The sequence below is a fragment of the Netta rufina genome (assembly GCF_964035555.1).
Source record: "Netta rufina genome assembly, chromosome: 1".
In the NCBI taxonomy this organism is placed as follows: domain Eukaryota; kingdom Metazoa; phylum Chordata; class Aves; order Anseriformes; family Anatidae; genus Netta; species Netta rufina.
This window is the reverse complement of record NC_140123.1, coordinates 61,407,331-61,424,535: the sequence shown is the minus strand read 5'-3', so window position 1 is coordinate 61,424,535 and position 17,205 is coordinate 61,407,331. Positions and strand designations below refer to the sequence as shown.

The 17,205-nt window shown below is 42.4% G+C and overlaps 1 protein-coding gene across 2 annotated transcripts in view; it reads left to right on the top strand.

Moving 5' to 3' along the window:
* The first annotated feature begins 1,346 nt into the window (after nt 1-1,346).
* Nucleotides 1,347-17,205, top strand: part of NAXD (NAD(P)HX dehydratase) — a 49,533-nt gene continuing 33,674 nt past the window's right edge. Inside the window, exons 1-6 of one of the 2 annotated variants that reach the window (XM_084296187.1) lie at nt 1,347-1,412; nt 2,335-3,141; nt 4,183-4,554; nt 7,892-8,042; nt 9,386-9,431; nt 11,188-11,276. In XM_084296187.1, coding sequence (XP_084152313.1) covers nt 1,364-1,412; nt 2,335-3,141; nt 4,183-4,554; nt 7,892-8,042; nt 9,386-9,431; nt 11,188-11,276 — 1,514 coding nt within the window. In that variant the 5' untranslated portion in view covers nt 1,347-1,363. Of the gene's footprint in view, nt 1,413-1,604; nt 1,798-2,334; nt 3,142-4,182; nt 4,555-7,891; nt 8,043-9,385; nt 9,432-11,187; nt 11,277-17,205 lie in introns of those variants that run through there. The other variant, XM_084296186.1, reaches the window with a different exon arrangement.

The window sequence follows — 17,205 nt, the reverse complement described above, 5'->3', positions numbered from 1 at the left end:
GAGCAGTAGAATGTTGGAAGAGTGGCAATACGTTTTGTTCAAAGGTTTTACACTCGTGTTTGCTAATGCACAGATCAAGTATGGTGAGACTAGATTAGTTGATGTTAAGGGTTGTGTATAACAGCATGAACAAGTTTGGCATATGGGAAGCACATAGTACAACCTTTAGGTTTTCTTCTCCACTTTGAGAATTGGGTCCCAGAAACACCACTGATCCCCAAAAAAATAGTAAGGGTTCTAAAACATCAGAACTTACTCTGCTATGAAGGAAACCAGAGAAGACAGTGAAGAACAACATTACAATTCTATCTCTCTTCCTTTTTTTTTTTCTTTTTTTGGGCACAAAACATGTTTTTAGTGGAGCTAGAAATACTTGATGGGATCAAAAAAGACATCTGCATTGTTCGTTTCCCCCTCTTTCCCGGACATTAAATTGGTGCTGGCATTACAGGAAATCTACTTTGCCTTCATTCTTCCAGTTGGAATCAAAATGTGTGTAAGAAACGTGATGTTCAACAGTCTGGTAATTCTTTTGGGGGCTAGAATTCATGTGAAAGCTAAGCATGATCTGCCATTGAACCTACCTTTTAGGTTGTGGTACAGTTAAATAACCAAAGGGTAAAAAGCATTACTTGTGCTGACTGAATACAAGGCAAGTTTCACTGCCCTGGTATTAGTTTTAAAATCATATCAGATACTGGGACCTATAGAAGAGTAACTTTTCAGCAAACAAATTAAAACTTGACAGTGCACTTGTCAGGCATCCAAGTTTCTGCTTCGGTACCTGTGTTACTGTCCGATCTGGATTATTAAAAGCCCAGCTCGTCTGTCTTGCAATTTGCAGACAGCATGGCTTTTTAAAACGATGCGTCCAAAGCTGAAGGGCACAAATCATTTGTTTGGGTTTGGTCCAGGCAAATACAGCAGGTTGTTTGTCCACATCCTGTGTGTAAAGAAAAATTGTAAAAGACAATGTTGTCTGTCTTCATCCTAGCAAAATATTGATCGAGACGTTGACATCTTACTTCTAATTAGGCCAGAAGCTCTTCTGAGCTACTAACAACAGTCTTGCTGGGAATACCCAGAAGCGTAGGGCAGAAATTAGGAATATTTTGAGCTTTAACGTTTCAGGTATCTCGTGCCTAAAAAATTCGGTTTTTCTTGTATTTTGATGTATTGCGCTGACTATGTAGGTGCTGTAGGACCAGAGATGAACACTAGTGGGTATTTCCACCGGCTTGGGCGCGTTTTAAAGAAAATCTTACAAGAACCGTGCTCTAAGATGACGTGTCTGGGATATAGATAGCAACCCCGCCGCGTATCACGCTCCCGAATCGGAGGTTTCCCCGGAAAGCCGGGGGAGATGAGGGTGGCGAGGAGCTTCCCCAGGCTGGCGGCGATGAATAAAAACGGTAATTCCGCTGCGTTTTTCACCGCTGAGGAGACAACCCCGGGCAGCGCCCCGGCCGCCCGCCCTGAGGCAGCCGCCCGCCAGCGGGCCGCGGGCGGCCATTACCGGCGCGGCCACCGCCTCGGCGCGGCCCCGCGCCGCCATTGGCTGCCGCCGGCGGGGGGCAGGATGGCCGCGGGGCGCCGCGGGGAGGCGCGGAGCGGAGCCGGGCAGGGGCGGCCGCGGAGCCCGGCCCTGCCCTGCCCTGCCCGGTGCGGCTCGGCCCCGGCCCCAGCCCCGGCGCGGCGCGGAGGCGGAAGCCGAGCCCATGAGTTGGGTGCGCCGCCTGCCTGCGCGCTCGGCGGTGGGTGGTGGTGGTGGCGGTGGTGGCCCCGCGCTGCGGCGAGGTAAGCGGGGAGCCCCCGGGGGAGGGCGCGGGGCTGCGGTGTCCCCGCAGCGGGTCGGAGCAGGAGGGCACCTGCTGGGATGGGATGGGATGGGGGTGGGCGTAAAATGGGGGTGTGCGTGTGCCCGCGGGCAGCCCGGTGTGCAAGGTGTGCGAGGGGATGGCGTGTGCAAGGGTGGCCGTGCCCGTGCGGGCAGCCGCGCTCCGCTGCGGAGGGAGGGGGAGGAACGGGGGGGAGGAGGAGGAGGAAGGAGGAGGAGGAGGAGGAGGGAGGCGCTGCCATGAGCCGGGCCTCCGAGTGCGGGCAGCGCCGCCGTCCTGCTGCTGCTGCTGCTGCTGCTGCTCCCGGAGGAGCCCGGGGCGGGGGAGCGGCGGCGCTGGGCTGAGCGGGGCGGCGGCGGCTGCGCCTCCTTTCTTCCCTCGTTGTTCTCGGCGGAGGGCGAGCGAGCGAGCGGCGGGGGAAGGGGGTTTTTATTTTATTTTTTTATTTTTGTATCCCACTCCCCCCCCCCCTGGAACCCTCCCTCCCTGTTTGCAGGTGACCGCGGCGGCGGCGCCGGGAAAAGTTTGGCGTGCGGGCGGCGGCCCGGGCTGGGATGCGGGTCCCGGGGCTCGGCTCCCCGCCGCTTGCCGGGCCGGGGCTGGTGCAGGCGCCCCCTGGGCGAGCGGCGAGCGGGCGCTGAGCCCCCTCCCTCCTCCTCCTCCTCCTCCCCTCCGTCCCTCCCTCTCCCTGCCTTCCTCTCCCCGGCGCGCGGCCATTGCGGTGACCCCGGCCGGCCGAGGATGATCACCAACACGCGGGGCTTCCTCTGGTCCGACCTGGAGACGCGGGCGCTGCTGGAGATCTGGGGGGAGGCAGACGTGCAGTCGGCGCTGGACGGCAACTTTCGCAACAGCCATGTGTACCGGGACGTGGCGTGCCGCCTGGCCGAGCTGGGCTTCGAGCGCACCCCGGAGCAGTGCCGCATCCGCATCAAGGGCCTCAAGAGGCAGTACTACCAGGCCCGGGACGGGCTGAAGAAGAACGGGCACGCCCGCAAGATCTGCAAGTACTACGACGAGATGGACCGCATCCTCAGCTGCAGGGGGGGCCCCGACGGAGCCCCCGAGCCCCCCGCCGCCCCGCTGCCCGACGGCCCCCAGCCCCTGGGTCCCCACGGCGGGCCGCCCACGCCGGGCACCCCGCACAACAGCCGCGAGGTCGACACGGAGCTGGACGAGGACGGCGAGCTGGAGTCCCCCCGCGACAACTTCACCGAGGACTCCGGCGAGTGCTCGTCCTACGCCGACCACCCCATCAAGGTGGAGTGTCCCCCCTTCGCCATCCCGGTGCCGCCGGGCGACGGTGAGTAGCGGGCGGCCTCCCCTCCGGCCGCTTCTGTCTCGCTCCCGAACCTGCCGCCTCCTCCAGGCCTCCCAAGGGTGCCCGGGAGGGGAGCAGGTGGGAGACGCCGCTGGGATGGAGGCCCCGAGGAGAGGAGGTTTGGCTGGGGTTGAGCAGGGGGAAGCCGACTGGCAGCGGAGGTGAGGCGAGGCGTCAGGGAGCGCCTCTCGCCGGAGGATTTTCCCCTTCCCTTCGGCTGACGTGCGGTCCCGCTAAGCGGCATTACGATGATGATGAAGATAATGCCTGGAAAAAATCTGCTTATTGTGGCAGAAACGGGCCAGAGAGCTAGGGGTAGCTTTTACGTAATTAACGGCTTGGGTTGTTTCGGAAAGCCTGCCTCCAAGTTCAGCAGGCTGCTGGCAGACAGGAGAAGTCTTCAGATAAAGCCTGCCCCTTCCCCTCTCCTTCTTTCCCCCCGGCTCTGTGTGTGTGTCGTGGAGGTGGGGGGGCAGCGTTATTTGTTTGTTTTGAAGCTAGATTAGAGCCGTGTTTTTAATACAAACGTGAACCTGTCCTCAGCAGTTGACATCACTGAGGAATCAGCCAATTGGTTGACGTTTAACCAACCTTCTTTTTACACATAAACCCCATCAAAGGGTTGTTTACACTAATGTCCTTTTGAAATGCAAATCCAGAATGCCAACAGACTGAAACTCAATTTAGATTAATGTAATTACCTGCAATGCACAAATGAGCCTCTACTGTTTAATAGCCTTCACTTAAACCTTTTTACGAGATCAAAAAGACTCCCATTGTTGAAGTTTAGTACTACAACAATTAAAAGATGTCTGCGTGATTTTTGTGCTACCTTTGCGACTTTGTAGAAGCTTGAGGTTTTTTGCTTTGGTACTCTGAAATACAAATATCTGAAATAATTACAGTTCTCACTGAGAAGAATAACAACTTAGTGACACATTAGGTCCACATCTCGCAGGGAGATTTTTTGGGTGCTTTCTTCTTAGTCCTCCAGAAAGATAATTCTCTCTCCTCTTGTTTTAGGCTTTAAAGAAATAAGTGCTCCTACTGTTACTCCACCTCTCAATCAGCCCAAAAGATCAAAAAAACGCCATGCAAATTTAACGTTGGATAAAATGATGGAAAAATTTCTGCAACAGAGCGTGGATACAGAAGAGAAATTTTACAGATACGAAGAGCAGAGGCTCAAAATTGAGGACAAGCGTCGTGAAGCTGAGCATGCTCGAGAGCTCCAGATGTTACAGATGTTGGGACAGATGTTGGCAGGAATTTCTTCTACGGTATCACAAAGGTCACAATCTATACCAGCGAGTCCACCTCAGAGGGCAAACCATCGCTCATATGGGGATAACTTTAATTATAATGCTGTGACAGCAGCACTTTCTCCACCGATAGGTACTTCCTTCTATAGCATAAATAAAAGCTGTGTTTTTTTAAAGGTTCGATGTGAAAGCCCTGTTAGTAAGCAGCTTTTCAAAATAAAAGGTAGTTGGAATTATTTAATACCGTGGTGAAGGTGTCTGTCTGATGTAAAGCGAAATTGTCACTTGCACCATTGTACTGATTATATAACATAGATGCGTTAGTTATAACAAACTCTAATGAGTGAAGTAACACTTCTGAAACCCTGTAAACATCGGGGAGTTCTTTCCACATTCACGTGTCTGTAAAACAAAGTTAGGAGAAGTTTTATATATAAAAGACAAGTAGTACGTTTGCTGAAAAGGATGTGGAAATGGGTATGTTGTAGCAGAAATTCTGCTGCTGTTGAAATTAGTAGGCCTAATTCAGTGTGTGAAATTAAGGGTATGCATACGTTTTTCCAGGATTGGGAAAAGACTTGAATTTTGCTTACGCTCAAGTAAGCCAAATGTTAAAGTCCAGCTTTAAAATAAATTTCTTTAAATATGTATTCTGAATCCTATCTTTTAATTAAACACCATATTACTGTAGGAGGCGCAGTACAAGATGGAAATACTGGCATGTATTTTTATTCTATACCAGTTCATCTATAAACTCTTGGGGGGCCTGAATTTATTTTAGAGAAGAAGGCAAAGCAAGAACTCTAGACTTGGTGTTTATGCGCAGACCTTTTTCTTCTGTAACTTATGTGTGGGCCAGAAGCTGATAATCAGATATTAGCATTCATTAACAGACTTCTGAGCTCTGTGGTTCTGTGTCACTTATCTTTATCATAGTCTCTTTGTATGTGGAGGTAGACTTCATGGGCAGGAGGAAAACGGGTATTCTGTCAGTGCTGAAACCAGAGTCAGCTTGGGACTCAGTGGTTGTAGCCTGCTGTCTTGGAACAAGTCTCATTGTAATACTGAAATTCACACTGCTGGAAAAAGAAATTGTGGTTTGAAAAGAAAAAAACAACACCCAAATCCACAGCATAGAATAATAATCCTGCACATCAGAACATAAAGGGCATGCTCTGATTCTTGAGAGGACCTTGAAACCTTTTCAGTTCTATGTTAAATATTCTGGCATTTCCCTGTAAAACTGATCAGGAACTGTGTGTTCAGGCCTGTACAGGTTTAGGCTAGGTGACTCAGTTGTGTTTCTTCTTGATCGGCTAGTTGATCAGTAGCAATACTCTATGTCAAAAGACTTATTGATAAATTACAGCGTGTTTATGGATTTTGTGTTTCAAACACTGCTTTTACTTTTAAAGGAAAGGAAACCTAAAGTGCTTTAGAAAATCTCCAAGGAAGTTATTTGAGGTGCTCAGCTGGGGTGATGGTACCTACAAGGCTTTACCATTGCTTCTAAAATGTTTCTTTTTCTTGCCAAAAGTTGAAGGAGTTTTATCATTTGTATGGGATCGAAACTGCAGTCTAGTTTCTCCTGCTGGATTTCACCATACAGGTTGTACAGCTGTAATACACTGTGCAAAAATGCTTTATGTTTAACTGTAGTAATGAGAAACTCAGGTTCCTAACCTTTCAAATGGTGAAGGTGAAAGAAAGTGTTTGTAATGTGAAAAATCACGCTTCAGGCAACACATCTTTGAAGGAGTTAGGATTGCAGTTGTTGATAGCTAAATATGCCTTAGTGTTTATGTAGGTAAGTGGGGCTCCACGAAGAATGTCTTTCAGCATGATTCCCTTTTCTTCTTGTTTATTACATAATCACTTTATATTTACAATCGAACAAAAATCAGCAGCAAAGGAACAGAGGAGTTTCTCAAGTCCTCCTAAGGTGTACGATATGGATGTTTAATGTGAGGTTGAAAACCAGTTAATGTACGAGGTGTGATTTAAAGAAATTAATCTGCCCTATTTCCAGAGGAGATGAGTGTTTTGTTTTACTAGGGGTTGCTGCAATGCTACATTGGCCGTAATCCAACACGTGAATATATATGTGTATATATATATATATAAATATTTTTACCTCAGTGGAAGCAGAATGCCTGTATTATAGGAGGATTTTAGAAGCAAAAGATCAGCAAGGAGTATTTATTATTATTGAATACTAAAGCATTTTATTGCTGATGATTAGGTTTAGGTTTAGATTTTGTGAAGGATGGAGAAAAAGATGCTTTCTGCTGATAGCGTGCAGATAGTTTTCTTGCTTATTACTTTTTTTTTCATTATTATGTCCAAATTTTCTGGCACATCTTTTTCTCTTCTTTCTCCTCCAGTTTTTGGGGTTGAGGGGTGGGATTACTAAATTTTGTGCAAGTGGAAATCAGGACAATTGTGGGAGCTATTTTTTATGTAATTTTCTATAAATATGCAGCAGTTCCTTGAAATATTTTTGGAGATCTGTTAAAAAAAAAAAAGAAACGTGGATAAAGTGAAGAAGTAAAATATAATGTTTAAATAAACCACTCTTCTCAACAAACTTGTACAGTAAATGAGTTTTGTTGAAATACAAGAGTTTATTCTTTATTTACTGCAATTTATAGTTAAACCGTCATTGATGTAAGTACTGGTCTTCTGTTTTGTCCCGTGATAGGTAAACGTTAATTTGCTTTAGTTGTAATTGCTGATACATTATTTTCTGCTAAATTTTCGTAGTCTTTTGAAACAGTAATTTGAGCATACAGCATTTGGAGTGTATAGCTGTTTTAATACATAGTGTCAAATGTAACCTTGCATCAGAGATCAGTAGTTGCGTTACAGCTCAAACTTGTTTGTGTTATTTTTGTAATGCTTGCTGCATCTAGTGCAGTGGATTATAGTTTTGCAGAAAGACTTTGCATTATGCTTCGTAGCCACCTGCCAAAATGAGAGCAGTGAGTTAGGCCCCGATTCTGCTGAGGTGTGGAAGTCTTTAAGGGGAAGTGAAAATAAGGTAGGGTATAAATATAAAATGTGGTTTGAGCTGTTCTGTGCTTGCTCCGTGTCTGGATGTGCTTAGTCCTTACTGAGTGTACCTATTTCAGTTGAGCTTAATTATGGAAGTGATTTCAGATTGACGATAGTTGAGTTGCAAAATGTACATGTAACTATTTTGGGCTGTTGTTTCTCTCTGTACTTGAGCTCTAAGCTAGGACTGTGAGCAGTGAGAATGTTCACCGCCTCTGACGCTAAATTCATTTTAAAAATGATCATCTTCCCTATTTACTTGGTGTTTTAAAGGCTTTGAGGTGGTAACGCTTTTGGTTTTTACAAGTACGTCCATTTGTATATCTTCGAGTGACTTTATTGGTGTTTGAGTACTTAAATGCTCATGTTAGTTTAAAAAAGAACATGTTTTACAGTAAGACTTCTTTCTTTTTCAGTTATAGAGAGAACCTTTTCACTGCACCGAACACACACTCTGAAGGATATGGAGAATATTTTTCAGCTGGTGCGCAACGTTATCCCTCCTCTAACAGGGAAAAGGCATAAAGGTCAAGATGGACGGATAGGCATTGTTGGAGGATGTCAAGAGTAAGTTAAACAGAAATCTGAGCGTTGTTTTCAAGAGGTTGTGGATATCACTGCTGCTTCTGGAAGCCATTCGAGCTCACCTGAGGAGAATTTTCTAGAGGGCTTTACTAGTCCATCATTGTGACCGTGCATGCTTATGAAAGAGCTCGTTGCCCTAAGGTTGTGATGCAAAACTTTGGCAGGGAATATGGTTGAAACTTGTGTTGAAACTTGAGTGCGGTTGGTGTCTGTGTCTACCCTCTCAGTCTTTTTTGACTACCCTAACAGTCTTTACTTTCAGTATTAATGTCTTTTCCCATTGCGTGATGAGGTTGTAGAAGTAAATAGACTAAGACAGTGGCACAGCTGATCTTTGTTGTATTTTGGTATCTTGGGAACTGGATCTCTTAAATGAGGAATAGAATGTTGTGTCACTGTGAGCTTTTTATTTTGATGAACTGTGGTATTTCCTAGAATCTATCAATACCCTGAGGTATGATGTTTTGGAGTGCTAGAAATAGAATGTTTCAAAAAAAAAAAAAAAAAATACAATGTATACCAGTTAAACATTGTACTGACCAAGAAATAAAACCTCTGTTCAGTTTCTTGGTCACTTTCAATAATCTGCACAATACTTTGCACAAACCACTATACCTTCCTGTTTTCCATTTTCCCCTTTTGAAATAGAGGTGGCATCTTCTGTAAAAGAGATCTGCTGCTGGAGATCTGCCATTAATAAACATTCTATAACGAGCAAACGTGCTATATTATAGCTAGGTTGATTAGCCAGGAGTTAGTTTTCCTGTTGGTCTACTGGACTTAGGTTCTTATCTGGTGGTAGAAGCAGACACCTCTGGAGGATGATTCTGCCCATATCCCTCTTTTCAGTCTTCATAAAGAGAATTCAGGACAACTGTAGTCCCAGTTTAGGTACTTCAGTTCAGCATCTAAAACCAGATGGGATTGATCTAGGTCAAGGATCCCAGACTTGGCTCGCAAACAGTGCTCAACTATTGTTTTGTTTGTCTGTCTCCAAACTTTTAAGACGATTGTCTGAGAAGAGTTTGCTTTTTTATGGCATAATCTTTATAAATATTTCTGTGAAAAGATCAGGTGTCCAAGGTGAAATCCTGGCTACTTTCAAATCAAAGCAAGGTTTGAGATTGGCTTCAGTATAGCAGGATTTAGTCTGTCTTTGACAGCAAACAAAAGAGAGAGCTTTGGTTTTTTTTTTGTTTGTTTTTTTTTTTGTTTTGTTTTTTTTTAATTTACCCTTGAATTTGAGATTTCATTATGGCAGAGTGATTTCCAGATTATCTAACCTCATGAATGTGCTTCCTAACCTAAATTGTATTTCATTCTAGATACACGGGAGCACCATATTTTGCTGCAATTACAGCTCTCAAAGCGGTACGTGTTCTACACCAATCCAAAGTGAACTTTTCATCAGTTATGTTGGCTTAGTGCCATTTTTAAAAAGCATTTGCTGTGTGCTGTACTTGAAATTGGAGTTCTAAAAGGTCTTCTATTTAACAAAGAAAATTCTTAGTTCTGGATTTGTAGAAATATTTTGTAAGTGTGTGTCACTTGCTGTTTCTTGGAAGTATTTCCTCTGTATAAGGTAAAATTAGAGCTAAGTCAAAAAAAAAAATGAAGATTTTAGGGGAGAACTGTTTTATCAGAGGCTCAGATAGGAAATCTGAAAAGTTGCTGAAATAGTTTCTCAAATATCTTTAGATGAGTGTTTAAAGTTACATTTTCAGTGTGGCAGTCAGAAATCTTCAGAATTTCTTTCCATACTTGCTAAGTGTGTTGAATGAAGTAACTTTCTTTCAAAACTTAGAGGTTTAAGCTAATAAAATTCTTGGATGCTGTAAGTCTGACCATAGTTGGTTAAATTTAATGTATTTTTTTAGTAGTACATTTTATTTACATTATAAGCTCTAGCAGAAGTATTTCCCAATGTTTTTTCTTCCTAGAAGTGATTTTAGTGACATATTAACTGGCTAAAAATATATTTACAGCATACTACCGAAATACATTTGTGATTATACAAATATAAACAAGTCATGCTTATATAACGTATATCTACTTTTCACATACACATATTCTATTTGTGTACCAGCACTTTCAGTACTTCCTTTTCGTCGCATATGTTTATTCCTTCTGAAGGCATGTTTAGATCTTTTCTCTCCTCTTTCCCCCCAAAAGATGCAGTCCCTCAAGGATTTAAAAAAAATCCTAAAACTGAAATGATATCATTTAATAATCTTATTAAATTGGCATCTTATAAAATGCTAAAGCACTCAGCTTTCTGTTCACTAAGTGCAAATACAGTAGTACACCAGGAGGTCTTCTGCTGAAGTTGCGTGGTCGCAGCTCATTACATCTGCATAGGAGGAACCATAGGATCAAATTTAAGAATTGCATAGAAACCTGAAATATTAAACGTGTAGAAGTAAAGCAGAGGAGACACTTCCTTAACCTTGTGAAATTGCAGCATGGAAGACAAATAGCAGACAAGGCTTTCTGGTCACTGCTTACATAATTTTTAAGTGTACTTTGGATTTTTTGAGTTCATAGTGGAAGTTTGAGGCTAAACTCCTCAGCTTTATTTAACTGAAGGGAAGCTGTTGAAACTGTGCCAGCCTTTATCTGCTGTGGATTTGGCCTGTTGAGTAAAAATGGTAGGACTGGAATAGTACTTGTAGATTGTTACAGCTATATTTTGCAAGTATATTACAGTATTACTTTTCCTCTCTAGTGCAGCTTATCTCTTATTCAATTATGTTCTCCTGCCTTTTTTTCCTATTGTACATGTGCTGTTTTAGTCTTTGGTAATCTGAAATGAGAAACGATGCTCAAGCGAGTAAAAGTTCAAGATCTGTGTTTTTGGCCATCCTTTTGTTGAGAAACAGAAAAAAAAAGAAAAAAAAAAAAACACATTTTGGAAGGTAGATGCAAAAAAATTGTATAAATTTTCTCCAAAACATTGCATGGTGTGATAAGCCAAAATAGAAAAAATACAAAAAGTTTGCTTCAACCACCAAGAAGTAGGAATTTGATAGTAGATGAACTATTTACTGAGTAAGCTTTGGAATGACTAAGTTGTTATTAAGTACAGAATTGATGATTCTATTTGGTTTTTGTTTTTTTTCTTTTTTAGGGTGCAGATTTATCCCACGTGTTTTGTACCAAAGATGCAGCAACAGTAATCAAATCATATAGTCCAGAGCTGATTGTTCATCCTGTCCTGTAAGTGACTTACCTTTTTTTTAATGAGTGTATATATATATATAATGAACAAGTATAGATTACTAGTTTGAACATTTCAGTCTGACAGTTGATTAGTTTATGTCATTTCTTTTTCTTAGTTACAGTATGAGTGAGATGAAGAGTACAAAAAAAAGCCTGTTTTTGTCCTTTCATTAAAAACAGATAGGTATTTGTTGCAGAACAATCAGTTGAATCAGTTGTTAAGTTTTTCATTACTATCAGAGTACTATCAGTACTGTAAAGTAGTATCCGATGTTGCTTTCCACTACTTGCTGACGTGTTTTGTGATCGTAATGCATTTAAATGTGAGCAGTAGCAAAATCCAGAGCTAAGATTCACTACAAGTCAGCATTTTAGAATCTGCATTTGAAAGACAAATAGAGTATGTTCTCCTGCTTCTTCTGTCCAAAAAATATTTAACAGTAGTGTATATTTCCTCTCATTATTTTGTCTATAGTCTTTTGCTTGACATTACTGGGCAAGAGGGGCAGTTGTTTGCATGTTTCTTCGTAAGCATCTTGCATTAGATACGCAGCAATTCTGGGAATAAATGGATGTTCTTACTTAAAATAAAAGGTTTATTAACGTGAAGATGACAGGTTTGATAAGCGGCTGTCCTAATTGGGAAAATCAGCATGCACTTCCCTGAATTTGTATTCTGAAATGTGCTACCAGTTGGTAAATTTTAACAGAATAGATTGTTTCAATGAGGTGTAGCAATGGTATACAGTGAACACTGTAAATGAGATTTAGGATGTGTGCCTTACCTTTATGGCCCTGAGCTTAGCTTGTGTGTGTTAAAGTCCATTGGTGTACATAGCAAAGCTAGAAAAAAAAAAAAAAAAAAATATTTAAAACCATATTTGCCAGATATTTCTGTCAGGAAAGGTTTATGACAGTAGCAATATTTTGGTGTGTGAGAAGTAGAATATCTCCCTTATGGGGATGCCTACAATTGGAAGCTGTAGCAGTTGAAAGAAGTATATTACAGTCTAAAGGTGGTTTTCTTTCCTGTCTGTAGAACAAGGTGCTTAGAAAGAGGTCAGTCAAACAGATGCCAAGGGTTGATTTTTATTTTTATTAGAAAACCCTTGACTTTGTGGATTTTACACAGGGAATTTGAGATCAAGGGGAAGGTAGCAGGGTAGGGTTTTTACAAGTCCAGCTGCTTTAGCCTCTAAAATCCAAAAGGCAGATCTTGAGTTGATGTTTTGTCTGATACCATATCGTAACAAATGGGATGGAAAATCTTAATGGCAGTATATTAGCTTGTAACTTAGGCTGTCTTGGTGAGTGCCACTTGGGATACAGCGTACAGTTGCCTTCTATGGGAATGGTTGACCTTGCCTCGCAAGAAGCATTTTTAGTTTGAGCTATCTGTGGTAAGGGAAAAGTCTTATAGGAAAAACAGAAGCAGCATAATCAAAAGTGGAAGTGACTGTGTAAACAGTAGCATTTCTGCTTGTCGGGACCAAACTGTGCCTGCTAAATATGTGCGTTTTTATATGCAGATTCTCAATCAGTGTCTTCTGTGCAATTCAGATCTCAATGAAAACCCTTATTCTTCTGTTTGCAAAAAGAACTTTTGAGTTTAAACTTCAGCTCTTCTATAAATTCCTGTACAAAGTGTGATGAATCTAAAAATTTTCGTAGCCATTTAGCATTAAGTCTGAAAATCAATGATAATGTCTAACACTTTTGTTATAACTGATTAATTTCACCCAGACAGCTGGCTAATTGCATGAATCAGTGGTTCTGTAAATATTGCTTATATGACATTCAGAGTGAAAAAATGTGAATACCAGAATGTTCAAATTTTGTCAGTTAAATTTCTGTTATTTTTATCTCTTCTGTTTCATCTGAAGAAAGGAGAAAATAGCCTTTTTTAGTTAGAAAGGAAAGAATCCTGCCTGACTGTCTTGAGCCCGTATTTAATTCAAATTTACACAAGCCGCCTATTTTTCTGGTGAAATCCTTTTGTCTTCCGTGTCACGTTTCTCGTATGATCTTTTATAAGTTGAAGAGGAGTTGGAGTTGTGTTCGCATGGCTGGCTGCTCCTGATTCAGAGCCTGATCTCTTACACAGCCTTTGTACTTTCTCCCGGGCCACGCTTCATGCATGGGAGAAACTCCGGGTAAAAACCTCCCAGCTACGTCATTGTTGTCTTTTGTGTCCCTCCCTAAAACTTTGCTTTGTGATAATTTTTCCGTGACCCTTCAGAGTAACAAGGTAGCTGTTGTAGCGCTCTCTTATTATGCTAATCATAATTATGGCCCTGTGGACTTCTCGATTCGCTGTTTGAGCGACTTGGCGCCTTGCCAGGGTTCAACTGCCATTTTGTACAGCCAGGAGTCTGACATTTTATCATCTCCTCGGTGACTTGGCTGCTGCTACCTCTCGGGGGTATCTGCCTTCGCCTCAGGGGGGATCGCCCTAAGGAGAGAGCACCTCTGAACGCAGGGGCTCCTTCGAGCTGCAGTAGCCGGTGTGTGACAACATGACTAGCGGAGGCGTGTGAGAGCTACAAGTTGTGCGGTTGTGTTTCAGGTCCTTGGCATGCGTCTGTCACTTCGAGGATATGAAGAATGTTTTGTGAGGAGGATTGAGTAGGATTGCAGAAGGGTTATGAAAACGGGCATCCAACACTGCAGTGTTACCAGGGCAATTTGGTGTGGCTGCAGCCCCAGATCATTCTGAGATTCATTTGTAGTGTAACATCCCATGCTAGAAACACCCAGAATGCAAGTTTCTGTGTGATTTTTATCTCGTGACTTCATTCTCTGAAGGTAAGAGAGCCAGAACTGCATGTTGCAGCCTGGGATCTGGGAAGAGGAAGCTTTAACACCTGGCTCTGTGTCCTCACTGCCTGAGCTGAAAAATTATAGCTGTATTTCGTGGGACAATGAGTTGTCAATATTATCAATAGCAGCTTTTCCTTCTTAGTCAGGGGTTCTCTCAAAGGCATTATTGTCCCTTCAACAATGACGGTATTAATAAAAGCATTAATTAAAAATTAACCAGCTAGCCAGTTCAGTAATTCTGCTGACTGACTTTTTGCTTTCCAGTGGAGAACTGAGAAATATGTATTGCAGAAGTCGGGGTCTTTCGAATAGTGGAGTATACCAAGGCTTGGTCATGGCTGCCTTGCTCCTGCCACCACCACCTGTGTTTTGTGCTACGTTTCTCCGTTTTCTCTGTTAGCATGCTCCTACCATAACTTCTACACAAATACAGACAAGATAAAACTTATTGAAATGCAAAAGCCAAGGTTTTTTGGCATTTTCTGTGTGGATCTTTGCTGCAGATATGTACAGACTTTCATGCTTTAATGCTTGGAACTTTCTAGAAGACAGTTTTCAGGAGTGTGTTTATATTGCCTTTGTTAATTCCTAGGTTTAGGTCAGGTTGAGTAGCCTACTTGGATACGTTTCTTGGGTTAGCTTATACTGTCTTGATAGGTCAGTGATCACAGAGTTAAATGAGCTATACGAACAGAGCTGGCTATATTTTAAAAGGAGGTAAGAGTAAATCTATGCTGCTAGTTCACCTCTAAGTCCTCTTACGAGGACTTTTGTTGTAATCTTTTCCTTCTTCATAGGCCTAGAAAGAACAAGATACTACTGAGTAACCCACTTATAACCTTCTTGTCAAATGTATTTGTGAAGTCAATAGTTGTATATTCCTTGTTCCGCAGAGTTTTATCAGAGAAGCTGTCTGAGGTGTCAGGTCATACATTTCTTGTGGTCCAGAAGAACTCATGCAGTTTTTCCATTCTCAAAAAAACAAACAAACAAACAAACAAAAAACCTTCCTTAAACAAAATACAGATTTAGGTCTAATACCTTTCTCCCAGCTGGTCATAGCTATGGGTCTATATGGACTGGGAAAGATTGACAGAATTACCAGAAGTCTTACAGATGATTGCAGAGTTCAACTCTTGCTTTGGATTTTGAAAAAGATTTATTTTTTTTTCTCACTTTGAAATAAAAATGATTGAGGATAAAACTCATGAGGCCGGTTACCATTAACGAAGAAGCTTAGCTTAGGCTGTGGTTGCTGGGACGTATTTACTTGTTTTTACCTGATGTTGTCCGTGATCTGATAATTGGAAAAAAACGTGAAAGCGAATCATGGATAGTGAGCTCCTGATAAACTGAGTTTGTTCAAAAAAGCTGCTGTTTCTTTGTTTTGTGCTGCCAAGTGAGTAAAAGAAAGGAGATGTGTTCACCTCATGCTATAGCCCCTCTCCTCCCTGTTGTTGGCAGGGCTCCTTATCCCAGATGAAAACTTACAGATGTTTTATCACCTCAAAATGGAAGATGTAGTAAAACATTTTTGACTGCACTGTGGGGGGTCGCTCTGCTGTTGCTGTATCTTGATATGTCAGAAAAAGAAATATACATGTGTAGGTGCATTGTATTCGGGTTAGGTCCTGGTCAAATTCATCCTTCTTGCTAATTCTTCCTACTTGCTATGCTGCTATGATTTGACACTGCGATTTGATTTCTTTGGTATGTAATTTTTCTTGAGTTTGAGTAAAGAAAGGCATGATGGTATTTGCTTTTCTTTATTATTTGAAGCTGTTAGGATCTCATTCTTTTTTTCCAGCTGACAATCACCAAAACATGTTTGGGCTGAGACTTGTTCTGTCTTTTCAGGTGTAGAGAGCTGACTTGAAGTACTCAAGCCTTCCAGGTACAGATTCAACTATCATCTGTACCTTAAGAGCAGAATGTAAACTAGAGAGTGATACCAATGTAATATAAACTTGTCACTTTGTTTATCAGCCAACATAGTAAAAATAACATGCATTAGTTTTTCCCGGGACATCTTAATTCTGCTTCCTTCTGAGGAAAGTTACATTGTCATCCCAGCTTCATTCTGTCACTTAAAATCACAGGTTTGGGTTGATTGCAGTCTGTTTGGAGGGATTTTTGACAGATTCTACTTACCAAGTCAGTTATAGGGAGTATTAATAGGGCAGGACTGCTTCCATTAACTCTGAAATATGAAAACAGCTGAGTTGAGACATTTGGTTATCATGATACTTTTGGGGTGGATCGCTGCAACGCACGTTGGTGATGTGATGTAATATTACATTGGTAATGTGATTGAGATCGAAATGTACTATAACTGCTTTGAAGGTTTGGATATATCTAAATGAAGGCCATGAAATAATTGTGTTGGTACTTGTGGTGTCTTTACGAGGCCGGATGAGGTTGCCCTTGAGTGCTGTCGTCATGTCTGTGTGAGAAATCTCAGAAAATAGATTGAAGCGATAGCTGCTTCTCCTTTGGGGCTCTTTCTCGCAGGATATGAGGCCCTGCTCTGCGTAAGAGAGGTGACCCCGTTTGTGTAATGTATTTAGGTTTGTTATTAATGAGGCTGTGGTTGGCTCCGATGCCTGTAGTGTGTTGACAATGTACGTGCCCAGTGCCTGGTGAGACAGATATTGTGCCTGAAATGAGGGTCTTTGGTGTCTTTGTAGCAGCTGTGGAATATGTTTGGGGTTTTGTCGTCATTATTACAATGTGAAAGGTATGATAGGGTAACCAAGGCATTTTTTCCAAATACGTACCTTGATAGGTAATCCACGCTCACAGTCTCTTGAAGGTGGAATACAGCAAGTGAAGACTGTGGTGTCTGCACATAAAGGGCAGTCTCTGGCCGTGAACCTGGAATACCACTGCTCCTCCTGGCTGCTGGCTTGCTGTTCTTGCCTGCTGTTAATATGTGAATGAAGCCTATCACATATGCCTGGTTATTCAGTAGCAGAAAAGGAATAATTGGTTTTAATATTATTCAATCCCTCCCTCATTAGGGCCTTTGCTTTTCATTTTTTGTCACTTTCCTCCCTGTCACTTTGTTTTAGGCGTTTTAATCTTACTTCTCTAAATACGTCTTTTT